The 16872-nt window shown below is 33.7% G+C and overlaps 1 protein-coding gene across 1 annotated transcript in view; it reads left to right on the top strand.

Moving 5' to 3' along the window:
* The window catches only part of NIPBL (NIPBL cohesin loading factor), a 182181-nt gene that overhangs the window by 120403 nt on the left and 44906 nt on the right, over positions 1 to 16872 (top strand). Inside the window, exons 15-24 of the mRNA XM_008155585.3 lie at positions 963 to 1066; positions 4201 to 4287; positions 6538 to 6769; positions 7543 to 7694; positions 8258 to 8338; positions 8824 to 8924; positions 12027 to 12165; positions 14159 to 14241; positions 14817 to 14949; positions 16066 to 16209. Of these exons, the coding sequence (XP_008153807.2) occupies positions 963 to 1066; positions 4201 to 4287; positions 6538 to 6769; positions 7543 to 7694; positions 8258 to 8338; positions 8824 to 8924; positions 12027 to 12165; positions 14159 to 14241; positions 14817 to 14949; positions 16066 to 16209 (1256 nt within the window). The remainder of the gene's footprint in view (positions 1 to 962; positions 1067 to 4200; positions 4288 to 6537; positions 6770 to 7542; positions 7695 to 8257; positions 8339 to 8823; positions 8925 to 12026; positions 12166 to 14158; positions 14242 to 14816; positions 14950 to 16065; positions 16210 to 16872) is intronic.

Genomic DNA, 16872 nt, shown 5'->3' with positions numbered 1-16872 from the left:
GCAGGCTAGGCTGAGGGACACACACACACCCACACACCCCCACCCCCTGTGCATGAATTTCGTGCACCGGGCCTCTAATAACTATATAAAACTGTTAAATTTCTATAAAAATACTGCTTACAGTGTGTTTATCTATTTGAAAATGCCATGAAAGGTATATTATCCTCTACTTCAAATGTATTAGTTTTGTGAGAATTACTTGCCTGAGTTTTATTAATGTGTCCCCTGTTGAGAGTATCAGTTCTTCATTTCTAAAACTTTCCAGTTTTGTGTTGAGAAACCTTTTTCTTCCATATCATTTAAGATCCCAACAGATAGGGCACTCTCAAATGAGGATAAATTTGAGAAGGAATTATTTACAAACAGACTAATTACAAAAGTGGAGGCAGAATATTTCCAGAATCCAGGATTTACAGTCATGGAACTGTTTCTGTCTCTACACCCAGAGAAATATGGGTAAAGAGAATTTACCAGAACTTACTCACTAGGGGAAAACAAGTTGTACAGTGAGCTGCCTTCAAAAAAAACGGTAATCTTTTGGTCAGAGGACATGGGCAGCTTGAGACCTTGCAAGGAAGGAGTTGCGGATACAAATACCCTGACCTCACTTACTCTCCTGCTTTTTAATCTTCTGACTGGGCACCCCACTGGCTAAACCTAAACAGAAGCCAGAAGGCATGGGAGACTGTTGATGTAGTCTGTGCAGGTTAGCCTACTAGGGCAGAAAGCTTGGTTGAGGATATATCCAAAGTAGTAAAGATAACTTATCTCCTCTTCCCATCTTAGAACTCTAATTTTAATCACTATCCTCTTTCATTCAGAGTTTGCTTGAGGTTTACAGAGATCTCTTAGGTTGTTGTTTTATAAGTGTTTGGTGTTCAAAAATTTTATTTAAAAGTTAGGCTTACTATTTTGAGCTATTTCTGTTACCTAAACTGTATTTGTTCGATTTGGTTTTTCAGGTGATGATGATGAAATTCCTCAGGAACTGCTCTTAGGAAAACATCAGCTTAATGAACTCGGCAGTGAATCTGCTAAAATTAAAGCAATGGGTATAATGGATAAGGTATCTCACTAAAGTAAAATTTATGAATTTAGTTAATATCTGATGTTTGAAATCCAAGAACTATTCTACAGATATTCTAAAGAAAATCACTGCATTGAAAAGAGGCATTGGCCTGGACTTCTTCACTTTTTTATTTTTTCATTGTCTCAAAAATTTGGATTATTTAAATGAAGAAATACACTGAGTTTTCCTTTGATATTTGCTTTAATCATATACAGTGGTGAAAGAGTAAAGCTATGGTCCATAGGGTCATTGCTTTAGGCCTTAAAATAATTTCTGTGATTTGTCTTTCCTAAGGCGCTCTTTGTTGCTCAGTAGTCTCATGGAATAGCAGGATATTTTTTTCATTGATAATAACTTCAAACAACAATGACAGCATCAAGGAATTGCTTCCTGTAATCTTCATGAGCCACCATTCACCCCATAAACTACTGCATGATTGCTATGCAAACACAATTTCTAAATAAATACTCTCTCCTCCTAATCAGACTCTCCATTTTTTATTCATTTTTTATGGAGTAAAACAATACCATTTTTTATTGCACTTGTTGCCTATATTCTAAATAATAAATTTGATGTTTTTATTGCGTTATAATTGATATTTAACATTCTATTAGTTTCAGGTGTACATGATTTTTGTATATATTGCAAAATGATCACAACATAAATCCAGTTAACATCCATCATCATACATAGTTACAGTGTTTTTTTCCTTGTGATGAGAACTTTAAGTTCTCCTTAGCAACTTTCATATATACAGTTGATCTTGAACAACACTGGTTTGAACTGCACAGGTCCACTTTTGAACAGATTTTTTTCAGTAAATACAGTCAGCCCTTGGTATCTTCAGGTTTCATATCCTTGGATCAAAAATGGTATTTTTACATTCCCAATCTTGGATCGAAAATACTATTTTCAACCAGTTTGTTGAATTCACAGATGTGAAGGGCTGACTAGTTAAGTTTTGGGGCAGTCAAAAGTTATACGCATATTTGGACTGCTGCAGATAGGTACCCCTAATACTTATGATATTCAGGGGTCAGCTATACAAAACAGTATTATTAACTAGAGTCACCATATTATACATTACATTCCCAGAACTTATTTTTTATCTTGTAACTGAAAATTAGTACCTCTTGACCACCTTCACCCATTTTGTTCAACCCCCCCACCCACCTCTGACAACCATCAGTCTGTTCTCTGTATCTGTGACTCAGTTGTTTGTTGTTGCTTTTTAGGTTCCATGTATAATTGAGATCATACAATTTTTGTCTTTCTCTGACTTCTCTTAGCATAATGCCCTCAAGATCCATCCAAATTGTCACAAATGGCAAGATTTTCTTTTTTATGGCTGAATAATATTCCATTGTTCATACATGCTACATTTTCTTCATTCATTATTGGACACTTCAGTTGCTTCCATGTCTTGGCTACTATAAATAATGCTGCCATGAACATGGAGGTGCAGATATCTTTTTAAATTAGTGTCTTCCTTTAGATATATAATTGGTAGATCATATGTTCATGTTCTATTTTTAATATATTGAGGAACACTGTTGTTTTCCATAGTAGCTATACCAATTTACATTCCCGCCATTAGTGAAGAAGGGTTCCCATGAGTTTGATTTTTAAAGAGAGAGACAAGCTCTAGCTGGTTTGGCTCAGTAGATAGAATATCTGCCCACAGACGCAGAAGGGCCCTGGGTTTGATTCTGGTCAGAGGCACATACCTGGGTTGCAGGCTCGATCCCCAGCCCCAGTAGGGGCATGTACAAAAGGCAACCAATTGTTGGGTCTCTCTCACATTGATGCTTGTCTCTCCTCCCTTCTACTTTCTCTAAGAATCCGTGGAAAAATATCTTCGGGTAGGATTAACAAAATAAAATAAAGAGAGAGAGATCACATAGCTAACTAGGAATTAATGTGCTATTTACATTGATATTGCTGTGTGCATTGAGGATATATTGATTTATTTTGTATACAGGAATATGGCATCAGTTTTCTAAGGTGCCAATGCCAATCTTGGGTTTTAATTCATAAATTCCACAATTACTAGTACATGTAGCTAATAATCTATTTCAAGGGTGAATTTGCTGAATATTTTCAAAACATCAAAGGTTTATCAAAAGTCTCAGTAATTTAATCTGTTGTGAAAATATCTAAAGCAATACTCCAGAATGAATAATGAAAATATACCTGAGTCAGTTATTCTATTGATCCTCCCATTTGACTCTTCTGAATGATTTGGTTGAGAGTTATAGCTGCATGCTAGGAGGCTAAGAGACCTATTCAATCAAAAGACTATAAATAACAGTTGCCTCCTGGCAGAATCTCCAAATTGACTACTAATTTTTTTAAATAGAGAATCTTTGTAACAAATGAAATAGAATATATTAAAAATAATAAAGATTTTTACTAAATAAAGTAGTGTTATTTTACATTTGTAACTCATTTACAATTTTTATTATTTTTTTTTTTATTGATTTCATAGCGGAAGGGAGAGGGAGGGGGAGATAGAAACATCAATGATGAGAGAGAATCATGGATCAACTACCTCCTGCGCATCCCCTACTGTGGGGGGGTGGGTAGGCGGGGAATTGAGCCCACAACCCGGGCACGTGCCCTTGACCGGAATCGAACCCAGGACTCTTCAATCCGCAGGCCGACGCTCTATCCACTGAGCCACACCGGCCAGGGCTCATTTACAATTTTATGCTTCTGTTATTGAAAATATTTCTTGGATTTTAAGAAATCCTAATAACATTATAGTATGGAAGCCATGTTATAATCCAGATTAACAAAATGAAATCTTGCGTGTTTTTCACATGCATGTTCATTGTCACTGGCACAAAAGCAGGGGGCCCAGCATCAGAGCAAACCTAGACTTTACTGACTATGTAGTAAGAGTTGAGTTAGAAGCATGTATTTGCTCTTCTGTCTTTCAAACACAAGTGATTAATTCTCTACATAATTCAGACTTGAGTAGAGGATCTAAGTTGTAAAGTTTTCTGTTCTTCAAGAGGGTGGTAATGTTATATACTACATAGTCTAGAGGGGATAATTGTATAGAATATTTTTTGAATAATTTATAACTTTACCAGTGATGGATAAAAGAGTTTATGTTGCGATTTTAGCTTTCCACTGAAAAAACTGTGAAAGTCCTAAATATCTTGGAGAAGAATATTCAAGATGGATCAAAGCTTTCCACTTTGTTAAATCATGTAAGTTTAAGATCCATATTGTTAATTTTACCCTTACTATTGTTAAGATTAATTTTTTTTCATAGAAACATTGATTTAATTTCATTAATTTGAGCTCGTTACCACCATTTACTAGTTACATTCATTAGCATGGATGTTAGAGTTGCACTTTTAGCAATTCAAAATTCATTTTACGTATTGTCAACTCACAACTTTGACATAAAAAAAAGAATAAAAATGACAGGTGTAAATTCATTTAATTTAAAGGACTGTTCTTTAATCTTCCATTATGCTCTTTCTTGTGTAAGTGTATGAGTGTGTTTAAAATGTCCTTTCATTTATGAAACGGTAGTAGGTAGTCCTTCTTTTTCTTGACCTTCTTTGGAAAAAAATAGTTAGAAATCTTATGCTGATTTTCTAATGTATACTAAAACATTAATTCTTATATGCCATATTTATACCTAGCTCAAATGGTTGTTGAAAGGATTAGATAAGTCAATTCATGTAAAGTGCCTAACAATGTCTGGTACATTGTAAATTCTCAATAAATGTTAACTGGAACTGTTATTACATTTTAGGATGTTTATCTCAAAAGCAATAGCAACATAGTATAATGATTTATGAGTGCAAATCCATTGCCTGAGATTTGCTTTCCTGGCATTGTAGCAGATATTCAAAATCATACGTGCACTCAAATTGGTCTTGATGTCTCTTTCATTAATGAATAGATAGTGATGTTTACAGGTGTTTGATATAAAAAATAAGAATTGGGGAAGGTTTTGAATTAATGAATATTCTTTGTTTTTAAAAGTCTGATTTTAAAAATAGTATATTTATTTTGAAATTTTTCCAAAACATAAAAAGCACAAAAGATCCATATTCCCATCCATCAATAGCTACTCTTAACACTTTTGATATACATACTTTCATTTTTATATGTAAAACATACTATATATATTTCATACATGCACAGGGTTTTATCTCATGAAGGAAATGTTCTTGATGTTTTCAGAAGCCACAGAATCTGATCTATATGGAATTAAAAATGTAGGATTATAATCTCAGGTGGTATTTCAATGGCTTATTAAATATATCCATATTTTTCCAATGCCCTCTCTAAATTAGTTTTTGAATCATAGAAACAAAAGGATTAGAGAAACCTATAATGGCAGTATACTTCAACTTTGGTCTGTAAGTTTTATTTAAAATACTTTAGCAAGAAGTTATGATAAATATCATCAAGAATCTAGAGTTCTGGAGAGCTAGCTGCTTCAGTCTTAATGAAATTATTTTCATTCCTGAAAACCTTAGTCTTAATGTTTGGTGTGAATGATGAACCTGCTTAACTGATTCTTCCAAACAGCAATTTTAGTGTCAACAAAAAGTTACTTTATCTTATTTTTAAGTAGGTATGTAAGCAGTAAAATGAAAGAAAGCTGAAGAGTTAGGAAAAAGTAATCAAGTTTTTAGGCATTAGTAATTAGAAAGCCCCTCTCTGCTTTACGTATAATATGCTTTTATTTATTCCTTTCCCACTGTATAAACTTTGATTAGCATGCATATAAAAGTATTTCTTGAATATAAAGTTGGTATTTCATAACTAAGGATATGATAGAGGGTTTTTACTTTATAAGATTAAAAGCCACCCCTTCACAATTGTAATGGAGGCTGCTGATATGTAAATTAAAATCTGGTCTTCAGGCAGTTGTTGAATTAAGCACTTTAGAAAATAAATTGTATTCAATTAAATGCATACTCATTGCTTTTAATCTCAATTTCAAAATTACAGTGTTGTTTAAAAACAGGTATTAGAAATGATTGAGTCAGTAACATTTTACAACTTTTAAATAAGGCTCTACCTTTTGTTATTGTTAATTTTTGCTTTGTTCTCACAACAGCAGAATTTATAAAGGTTTGTTTTTTTTACTATCATAATGTTTACACCCCAAACACAAACTTATTTATATGTATATAATTATAATCTTTAGCTAAAATCTTATATTTAGATAAAGTGCACAGGTGAAGATAACTATAACTTTGTCATTGGAGTATCATCTAATGATGAAATTAGAAGACAGTATATATTATGTTGAAACAAAGTAATATCAGGATTTTTACTTCATTCCTCATGTCCTTTAAAGAATATACACAGATCAAAACTCTTACCATGTTTTCCACCCATTAAAATAAAATATATCATAATTTATTTTCTTACATTTTAAGGTAGAAATGTGTTTATTTCTATTTTAATAACAATCTGCTGTTTTATAGAATAATGATACTGAAGAAGAAGAAAGGTTATGGAGAGACCTGATTATGGAGAGAGTTACAAAATCAGCAGATGCCTGTCTTACAACTATCAACATTATGACATCCCCTAATATGCCAAAAGCTGTATATATTGAGGATGTAATTGAAAGAGTTATACAGTACACTAAATTTCATTTGCAGAATACACTTTATCCTCAGTATGATCCTGTTTACAGATTAGATCCTCATGGAGGTTGGTTTGCCCTTTTATATTGATAGTTCTTAGTATAATATCAAAATTACCTGTTATATAATTTTACCATGTTGGATGGGTCAGAATGTGATGGCTTAAAATGACATAAAATTATTAGATTACATAGATTATAATAAACACTGCCTTTGATTTGACTAGAATGTAAAGCTTTTAGTTAATCTAGTACTTGTTCCGTTATTTCTTTAGCACCTATTTATGTATAATAAAGTAATTTCTACTGGTCAGGGGAAAATCCCAGATAGTATTAGCTTCTGGTTCCATTTATCACTTCCTCTTAATTTTCCCCAAAATATTAGTTATCTACAAAATGGATTGATTTAGGATATATATTCTTTCTTTTATTTCTAACCTTTATAAATGAACAATGAACTAGTTAACATGTATATGGTTGAAGAGAAAAGGGTAAACTTGGTCATGAATAAGCTACATTTGGTTACCTATTGAATAATTGCAAGATAACTTAAAGGGAAATATAATCTTACTATCTTACAATACAAAAATAGAAATAAAGATGAAGTAATATTTTAGATAACAAGAATTTAATAGCCACTGAAATGTGCCGTACAGTATTGTTAAAAGAATATTTACTTTCTAAATAAATACTTAGAGAGTAATTTTCTCTCTTAATAAATAGCCAGGTTATATTTTTATATAGGGGGAAAAGTGTGTCCTTTTAATTCAGAAAACAGTTTTATTGCTGTTTATTAAAAATTATTGAAAGTTTATATATTTCTTGTTTTGAATTCTTTTAGGAGGCTTATTAAGTTCAAAGGCAAAACGGGCAAAGTGTTCTACCCATAAGCAGAGAGTAATAGTAATGCTTTATAATAAAGTTTGTGACATTGTTAGCAGCTTATCAGAATTGCTGGAGATACAACTCCTTACAGACACAACAATCCTTCAGGTAAGTTTTTTTGAAGCATTTTTATATTTATAGAACAAATTATTTAAGACTAGAGGGTTTACTTGAGTTTAATATAACCTTACTCACTTGAGGATAATACCAGCACTGTGTTAGTTTTTCATGCAGAGTATATCTTAAATTGAAATAAATTCCAGGGAAATTTTTAAAAGAAACATTTGGTGCAGAAGACAGGTGATTACATATAGTATAAATTCTAAACTCTTAAGTTCTTGGAAAGATAAGTTATTATTTTCTTTAAAATATGTGAGGATATTTTCATCCAGAATGGCGGCAATGTCTTTTTGTTTTTCTATATTCTGTGACATCAATTCTAAAGGTGGAGATTAGAGGAATGGTAGCTGTGAGGGAAGGTATGTGCTAATGTGTTTGAGGATGAATGGAATCAGAGAAAGAACTAGATGCTGATTGATGAGGGGAAAATAAATGCGCTCTCAGTGTTTTCTAGTAAGTTTGTGAATGTTTTTAGAATTTAGTAAGGTAGAATGTTACAGAAATCAACTAGAGATGTGTACTGATTACTCTTTTTTTATGTGTGCGTGCAGGTATCATCAATGGGAATAACACCATTTTTTGTGGAAAATGTCAGTGAACTACAATTGTGTGCCATTAAGTTAGTCACTGCAGTAAGTATAATCAATTTGTATTTTAGTTTATACCCCCAGGGAAATATTGATATAATTTAATCCAAACTTGCAAAAATTAATGCAGATTCAAGTTTTCCATAGATTCATTTCAACATAAGGTCTTTTTAGTGTGCCTTAGATTTTAAGCACTTCTAAATACTTAAAAATCTTTCAGTTAGTAATTCTGTAATATTTATTACAAAATCAGAATTGCTTAAAATTATTTGAATCTTGTCTTCCTTTCCATATTCTGACTTCTGTAAGAATGTTATTAATGATAGGAAAGTTAATCAGATTGTTGGCATTACCCTAGTCATTGCTATTAAAGATATTGACAACATTTTCAATTTAAATGGCAGATGATTTTTTTTTCTTTTTTTTCTTTTTTTGGCAGATTATATTTTTATCACATTATAGTAGCATTTTTGTTTTGTCTTTAAATAATTATAACAAACTTAATTTGGAATCTTATAATTACTAAACAGGTATTCTCAAGATATGAAAAACATAGGCAGTTAATTTTGGAAGAAATTTTTACTTCACTTGCAAGATTACCAACCAGCAAGAGGAGTTTAAGGAACTTCAGGTAATTATAGCAAAGGCCAAGTGTAATAAAGAACTGCATTATATTGTAGCCATTACATATTCTTCATCATTTTTGTCTTAATTTTTTTATTTTAATGATCAAATAATAAAGGCAGTTCTGTCAAAATAGCACATTTGGAGAATTTAAAGAAGTTCAGTGATTATCAAGTGTAAAGATCTGTGGCAGGATTTTTCAGTCTCGGTGCTAGTGACATTCTGGGCCAGATAATACTTAGTTGTGTGGGGCTGTCTTTGTAACATGCTTAGCAGCATCCCTGGCCTCTACTTACTAGATGCCAAGAGCAAAACCCCTCCTTCCAATGATTGAGAACCAAAATTTTCTTCAGACAATGACAAATGTCCCCTGAGAAGCAAAGTCATCCATAGTTAAGAACCACTGGTCAGGAGGTACGGGGATTTGGGAGAATCATTGGTCTGTGAGAAGAGCAATGGAAATTGGCTCTAAAGAGTCAGAGGTAGTTCAAGAATTTTATTAGCCATACTAAGAAACTTAGGCTTGATCCTTTATATAGTAGGAACCACTAAATACTGTTTTTATGATGTGTCTTGGTGTGGTCCTCTTTGGATTCCTTTTGTTTGGGGTTCTCTGCGCTTCCTGGACTTCTAAGTCTATTTCTTTCACCAGGTGGGGGAAGTTTTCTGACAGTATTTCTTCAAATAGGTTTTCAGTATCTTGCTCTCTCTCTTCTTCTGGCACCCCCATAATTCGGATGTTGGTACGCTTGAAGTTGTCCCAGAGGCTCCTTACACTATCTTCATATTTTTGGATACTTTTTTCTTTTTGCTTTTCCAGTTGGGTGTTTTTTTTGCTTCTTTGTATTTCAAATCTTTGACTTGATTCTTGGGATCCTCTAATCTGCTGTTGGATCTCTGTATAATATTTTTTATTTCAGTCAGTGTATGCTTAATTTCTAGTTGGTCCTTTTTCATGTCTTCGAGGGTCTCGCTAAATTTACCAGCCTTTTCTATAAAATTCTTGAAAAACCTTATAACCGTGGTTTTGAACTCTATATCCAGTAGTTTGCTTTCCTCCATTTCTTTCATTTGTGACCTATTTCTATGTCTGCATTTTGGCTGCTTCCCTGAGTTGATAGAGTGGCTTTGCATGCTAGGTGTCCTATAGGGCCCAGTGGCTCAGCCTCCCCAGTTACCTGAGGTGGACTCTCTTGGTGCACCCCTTTGTGGGCTGTTTGCACAGTCTTGTTGTAGTTAAGCCTTGACTGTTGTTGGTATCACTGGGAGGAATTGACCTCCAGGCCAATTGGCTGTGAGGATCAGCTGTGTCTACGCTGGGAGAATTTCTGTGCTGGAGACACCCTTATGAGACAAGACTTGCAAAAGCGTCTGCGCACAGCTTGGGTGGGGCGGGGTCTCAGGGGATCAGCAGGGCGGAGCAAACAGCTATGGCTGATCCTCAGCCCTGCCTAAGATGCCCCCAGGTCCCAGTGTCCCTCAGTAATCGCTGCAAGCACCTCTGAGAGAAAGCTGCCCTCGAGTTTTGCCCGCTGCCAAACAGTCCAGTTTCTCCCCAAATTAGTCTGGGTCCCCAGAGTCTCACCCAAAACTGGAGTTCAGAGCAGTCAGGGGCTTTTGTCTCCCTCCCAATTGAGAAAGCCAGCCACGTACTCAGTTGCCAGCCCTCTCCACGAGCGAGACTCTGTACCTCTGCCTTCCGCAGCTCCTGTGAGTCTCAGTGTGCTTTTCTCTTTCCTTCTAGTTGTAGAATTTCCACTCTGCCAGCCTTCCTATGGTTCTGGATGATGTCCGTTTTGTCTTTTAGTTGTAGTTTTGAAATTGTTGTGCGAGGCAGCAGTTTAGGTGTTTACCTATGCCGCCACCTTGGTTTCTCTAAATACTGTTTTTAAAAGAGAGCTGAAAGATTGCTCTAATAGCAATATAGAGAGTAGACAAAGATTAAATGCTCTTAAATCACTAAGCACAGAATAACTAAGGAATGCTATCGATTGCTGTAGTCAGCATTTTGTCTTTGTTGTCATAGTTAATCATTATCATAACTATCATTATAATATTCCTGAGTAATTGAATGTTTTGATCTGGTATATAGAATTAGATTGCTTTCAAGGCTGTCTTCTGTAAAATAATTTTTACCATAATTTTTTATACTAATTGTATATTGATAAACATCTGTTGTCTATTAAACCTCTAGAAAAGATATCAGCATATAAAATAATTCCTGTGTTTTGATAATATCTTTAGAACAAAAGATTTAGAATATTTTTTATATTCCATAAGATAAAATAATCAAGAGCTGACTGTGGAGCAGATTTTAATAATAATGAATACCAGAATGCATGGGCATTTGGAAATCTTGAAGACTTTTCTCATTTGAAAAATCATTTTGAGAAATCCATAATAATAAAAGCATAATATGCAAATCGACCGAACAGCTGAACTGCAGGACGACCATGCTATGACACCCACTGGTGCCAGGCCAGCCAAGGCGGGTGCCATGCAATTGGTCGGGGGCCCGGCCATTGCCCAGTGATCGCCCTGCAGAGGGAGGCCCAGGCCACGGCCCGGCGGGGCGATCAATTGGGGGGCTCCACGATTGCCCCAAAGAGGGAGGCCCAGGCCACTGACTGGCTGGCTGCGGTGGGTGGGCAGGGCTTCCCTCTGCGGGGGTGATTTGTGGAGCCCCAGCCAGGTGGGCGGGGCCTACCACTTAAGGGTGACGGATCGCGGGGCTCCCAGACTGTGAGAGGGCACAGGCCGGGCTGAGGGACCCCCTCCCCTCCAGTGCACGAATTTCGTGTACTGGGCCTCTAGTATTTTATATTTTTCCTTATAAACTTTTTATGTGCAGCACAGAGTATGGAAATTTGTATTAAATGTTGCATTTTCCTTTGACTATTTTAATTAAGTATGCATAGGGATTTAGTTAGCATTTTTTCTAATTTATTAAAAATAATTAGACATGATGCTATTATAAGCACTAAAGATTATGTCTTAGAAGTATTGGTAAAGAAAGCATCCTAAAACTTTCAGATGGTAGATTACATTAAAAATGAAATTCCCTTTATACTCTGTATGAATGATTTAAATATTTTCTTCTCCATTGAAGGTTAAACAGTAGTGATATGGATGGAGAGCCTATGTATATTCAGATGGTTACAGCACTGGTTTTACAATTAATTCAGTGTGTAGTACACTTACCATCATCAGAGAAGGATTCTAATTCAGAAGAGGACTCAAATAAAAAAGTAAGAAATCTTTTATAAGGTTTATAACTTTGTATTTTAAAAAACACACATATATTCTCTGCCAGTCTTATATAACTGAAGTTCTTATTTAGGGCTTCATGGCTAGGCTTTTTAGGATCCTTAATAGAGCACTAATCCAGGTTTAAGGAGACTTGAGTTCTGGTAGACTGATATATCTACCAGTAATGAAACACAAAATCATTTGAATCTTGAGTTTGTTTCTTCAGCTATAAAATGGAAATGATAGTACCTAACAAGCTTATCATACCAAGTTGTAAAACTCAAGTGAGATATTGAATGTGAAACTGAATGTTATAATATGTAATATCTATATTGGTGCAAAACATAATTTAATGTAAATAATTCACAAATAAGATGAAATCATGCCCTCACTATTAAGTAAATCATAACTAGTTAAGCTTTTGGTTTGTAGCTTTTACACACTAATGCTTATAATTTTTCCAAGTTTTTATAATACTGCTTCAGAAAAATTCAAAAGAAACTGGGATAATTTTATATCTTTATTCCATTATATCCAGATATATGTGTGTGTGTAAAATTTTAATTAATTAAGTGAAAAATGCATATCGACAAAGTTAGGTCCCTCTTGTTTCTTTGTCCTTTCCTAATCCCATTATTCTCTCTCCAGTCTTCCCTTTTTTACCATCTGTGACCTGTATCATAACAGTGTTTACTCCTTCCATTTATGTATTTACTAGAGGCCCGGTGCATGAATTCATGCACGGGTGGGGTCCAACCAGCCCACCCCAATCCGGGCTGATTAGGGCCAGGCTGGCTGGTGGGAGGGGCCGCGGGGAGTTGGCCACCCGGCCCCACCCACAATTGGGTCTGTTGGCCTGCTGCAGTTCTTGTCATAGCAACCGGTTGTTCCGGTTGCTTGGCTTTTATATATATATAGATCTGCATAAATTTGATACAGAGTTTTTTTATTTAAATAAATAATATACTGATGGCCCTAACTGATTTTACTCAGTGGATAGAGCATTGGCCTGTGGACCAAAGGATCCTGGGTTCAGCTCCAGTCAAGGCATGTATCTTGGTTGCAGGCTCCTCCCTGGCCTGGGCCCTGGTCAGGGCATGTGCAGGAGGCAACCAGTCGATGTGTTTCTCTCACATCGATGTTTCTGTCCTTCCCTCTCTCTTCCACTGTCCCTAAAAATCAATGGAAAAATATCCTCAGATGAAGATTTAACAACATCAACAAATAATAATAATAATATACTGACATATTTACAACTAATTTTTTCACTCAACATTGTTTTAGTAGATATAATTGAATAATACTGGATTATTTTTTACTTGATTAAACATATCATATAACTATATCAAAACTTAGAGCAAGAGTTTCTCTAGATATACTAGAAGTAGAATATTAAATCTTAGTGTATATACAGCTTTACTGGAACTTGTCAACTTGCTCAACAAAGTAGTGTTCTAGTTTACATTCTTACTTTTTGATTTTACTTAGTCTGGTCAGTGTGAAATTATACCATGTTTTATTTTGCATTTTCCTGGCTAATAGTTTTTTCAAATATTCACCTTCTGGTTTCCAAAACTTTGAATTGACTATTTATATTCTAGCTTTTAAACTTCTAATGAAAGAATTGAATTTTCTTTTGTATTGTTATTCATGTTTTATAAACTTTGAGCTTATAATGTTTTTGTATTTTCAATCACTTTTGTGTTCTGACCTAGATCATGATATGCAATTATTAATATTGTATTTGTTAACCACATTTGACACTTGTACATATTTTCATAAATTAACATGAACTCAGTATTTTCATTTAGTTTTTATAAAGTATTGAAATATGTCTGAAATGCTAATTGTAGCTTTTCTCTTTTTATATAAAAGAATAGTTAAGTGTTTTAGTAATTTAATGTATTACACATATTCAGTAATAACATGGCATTAGCAACTTAACTGCTATTTGCTGGTTATATTCGTATAAATTTATTTTTCTCGATCTAGGTCGACCAAGATGTTCTCATTACCAACTCTTACGAAACAGCCATGAGAACAGCTCAAAACTTCCTTTCCATCTTCCTTAAAAAGTGAGTATGATAACATAATCTGATTTTTATTTTTCCAGTATAGAGAATAGTTTATTTATTTTAAGTAAAAGATTAATCCAATTTTCTGCCATAAACTTTTGTATATCTCCCTGGCTCTTGATTTCCTGATCTTTAAAATGAGGTACTTGGAATATTAAAATCTAAAATTTTGTGAACTTACTTATATGTTAGGTTCCAAAAGTGAAAGTACTAGATTGAAATTCTGTAATTTTTTTTCATTACACTTTGGGGCATTCTATCAAATAGGAAAGTTGTGGAAAGGGGTTACTTTGCCTTCATAAAAATTTATGGTAAACTCATAGAGAGAAAAACAGTGGTCATGTTTTAAATGTGTTATACTTGCCAGAAAGTAATGTTAATATAATCAGTAAGTGAATTCCCTATAGTAGGGGGGGGGGGAATGAAGTTTGAGAAATAGGTTTATTTTAAACCATGTTTTCATGTATTGTCCAATACCTTGTTTTAGATATAAAGAAGAGAAAAATTAACAAAATTTCAGTCATACTGGTGGACATGTCTCCTGAATTCACAGTCTTTTCATTATCTTTGAACAGATGTGGTAGTAAGCAAGGTGAAGAAGATTACAGACCACTATTTGAAAATTTTGTTCAAGATCTTCTTTCAACAGTCAATAAGCCTGAATGGCCAGCTGCTGAACTACTCCTTAGTTTGTTAGGGAGACTGTTGGTAAGAGTATAGAATTTAAAGATTATTAGATTACTAGAAGACAACATAATGAGGATATACTCTGATTCACAGATGATGAATTCTTTAAAAATGTGTAAGGAAATATGACCATTGCATCTCTTTTTTGCATGTTCATATAATTGTACACAATATTGTCAGTACCTTGTAGAAAACTGAAATGTGCCTTTTGGTGTTTTCATTACCTAAGATAATAGTACTTTAGAAACTTTTTTGTTTGTTTGTTTGGAACCCTTATATTGTTAGTTAAAAGCATCTCAACACTGAGTCATAAGTTATTGTAGTTAATTCAAAGCATGAAACTGATTAACATGGAACTCTGTCATTTTTAAGAGTATTTCTAAAAAGACACTTTTTAGTCTTTATGTAACTCAATAAGGAAATGCAAAGAAATATTGTGATTTTTGCTTTTATTTTTAAACTACATTTGGACTTGTGCAATACAAATTGTTACAAAGCTGTTGGGACTTTACTTTCTGTGAACTGGAAAATATATTAATACTATTCTGGAACCAAGATAATGTTTCATAGGCATCAGAATTCCAGTCTAAGAAATTTTAGTAATATTTTATTTTTAACAAACAAGCAGTTGAGCCTACATTTAAAGAAAGTGACGGTGTTCTTAGGGAGGTGTAATGTATAATTTTTTAAAAATATATTTTTATTCATTTCAGAGAGGAAGGGAGAGGGAGAGCAATAGAAACATAATGATGAGAAAGAATCATTGATCAACTGTCTCCTGCATGCCCCCTACTGGGGATCAAGGCCACAACCCGGGCATGTACCCTGACTAGGAATCGAACAGTGATCTCCTGATTGATATATTGAGGCTCAACCACTGAGCCATACTGGCAGGGCTTTTTTATTTATTTATTTATTTATTTATTTATTTATTTATTATTTATTTATATTTTTTAACGTTCAGACTCCAGAAACTCAAAAGGCAATCACTCTTTGGAAAACTATCACAAGAAAAAATATTTTTATTTCAGATAATACAACATGGATTTGAAATTTATATGATAAATTGCTATTAAAAATATACTGTCCATAAACTGGTTAAATTATATCAAAATTGCTTTTTCTTTTTATATATAGGTTCATCAATTCAGCAACAAGTCAACAGAGATGGCTTTAAGAGTGGCGTCTCTTGATTACCTTGGAACTGTTGCTGCCCGATTGAGGAAAGATGCCGTCACAAGCAAAATGGATCAAGGATCTATAGAGAGAATTTTAAAACAGGTATTCAGATAAAGGATTAAAATTATGGGAATAAATAATAGTTAACTACTTTCTTTACATATTCTTATGTCAGTGTTGCATTTCATTTTGTAGATTCAAAATAAGATCAATACTTCTAAAAGTGGGCTTTTCAAAAAGCCCTGCCAGAGAAAGTTAACGACGTCGGGAACATTGAAATGAGTTACATAAATCCTTAGTTTGCTTTCCTTTTACAAATTATTGTTATGAATGTGGATGTTATTTTCTGTTTGGTTTAACATAGGTTTTATTTAAATCTTTAGTTTACTGAGATGATGGTTTTTTACACCCAATCAAATTGTTTTGTACCGTTGAATGTTGTTTATCTTTCTGTAGTAGAGAAAGGTGAAGAAAACTTGCTTTGATTTTATTATATGAGAGAGCTTTCATGTTTTAGGAGGGGAAATGTATTTTATTACTACATTTACTTTTTTTAAGTATGGATGAGATGATAGTAATAGTACAAGTTACTTAAAAAAATTGGTAACTAAATGATCTCTAATTCTACCACATACAGCTATTTTCATTTTCTTCTACTCTTTTTTTTTTAAATGTCCATAACCTTATCCATGTTGGCCATTAAAAATACCTCTAAATTTTTTAATATATTTTGTATTTTGAAAGAATTTTAAACTCACAGAAGAA

This window comes from Eptesicus fuscus, chromosome 4 (assembly GCF_027574615.1).
Source record: "Eptesicus fuscus isolate TK198812 chromosome 4, DD_ASM_mEF_20220401, whole genome shotgun sequence".
NCBI lineage: Eukaryota > Metazoa > Chordata > Mammalia > Chiroptera > Vespertilionidae > Eptesicus > Eptesicus fuscus.
The sequence above is the reverse complement of the archived record's forward strand: the minus strand, read 5'-3'. Positions and strand labels throughout refer to the sequence as shown.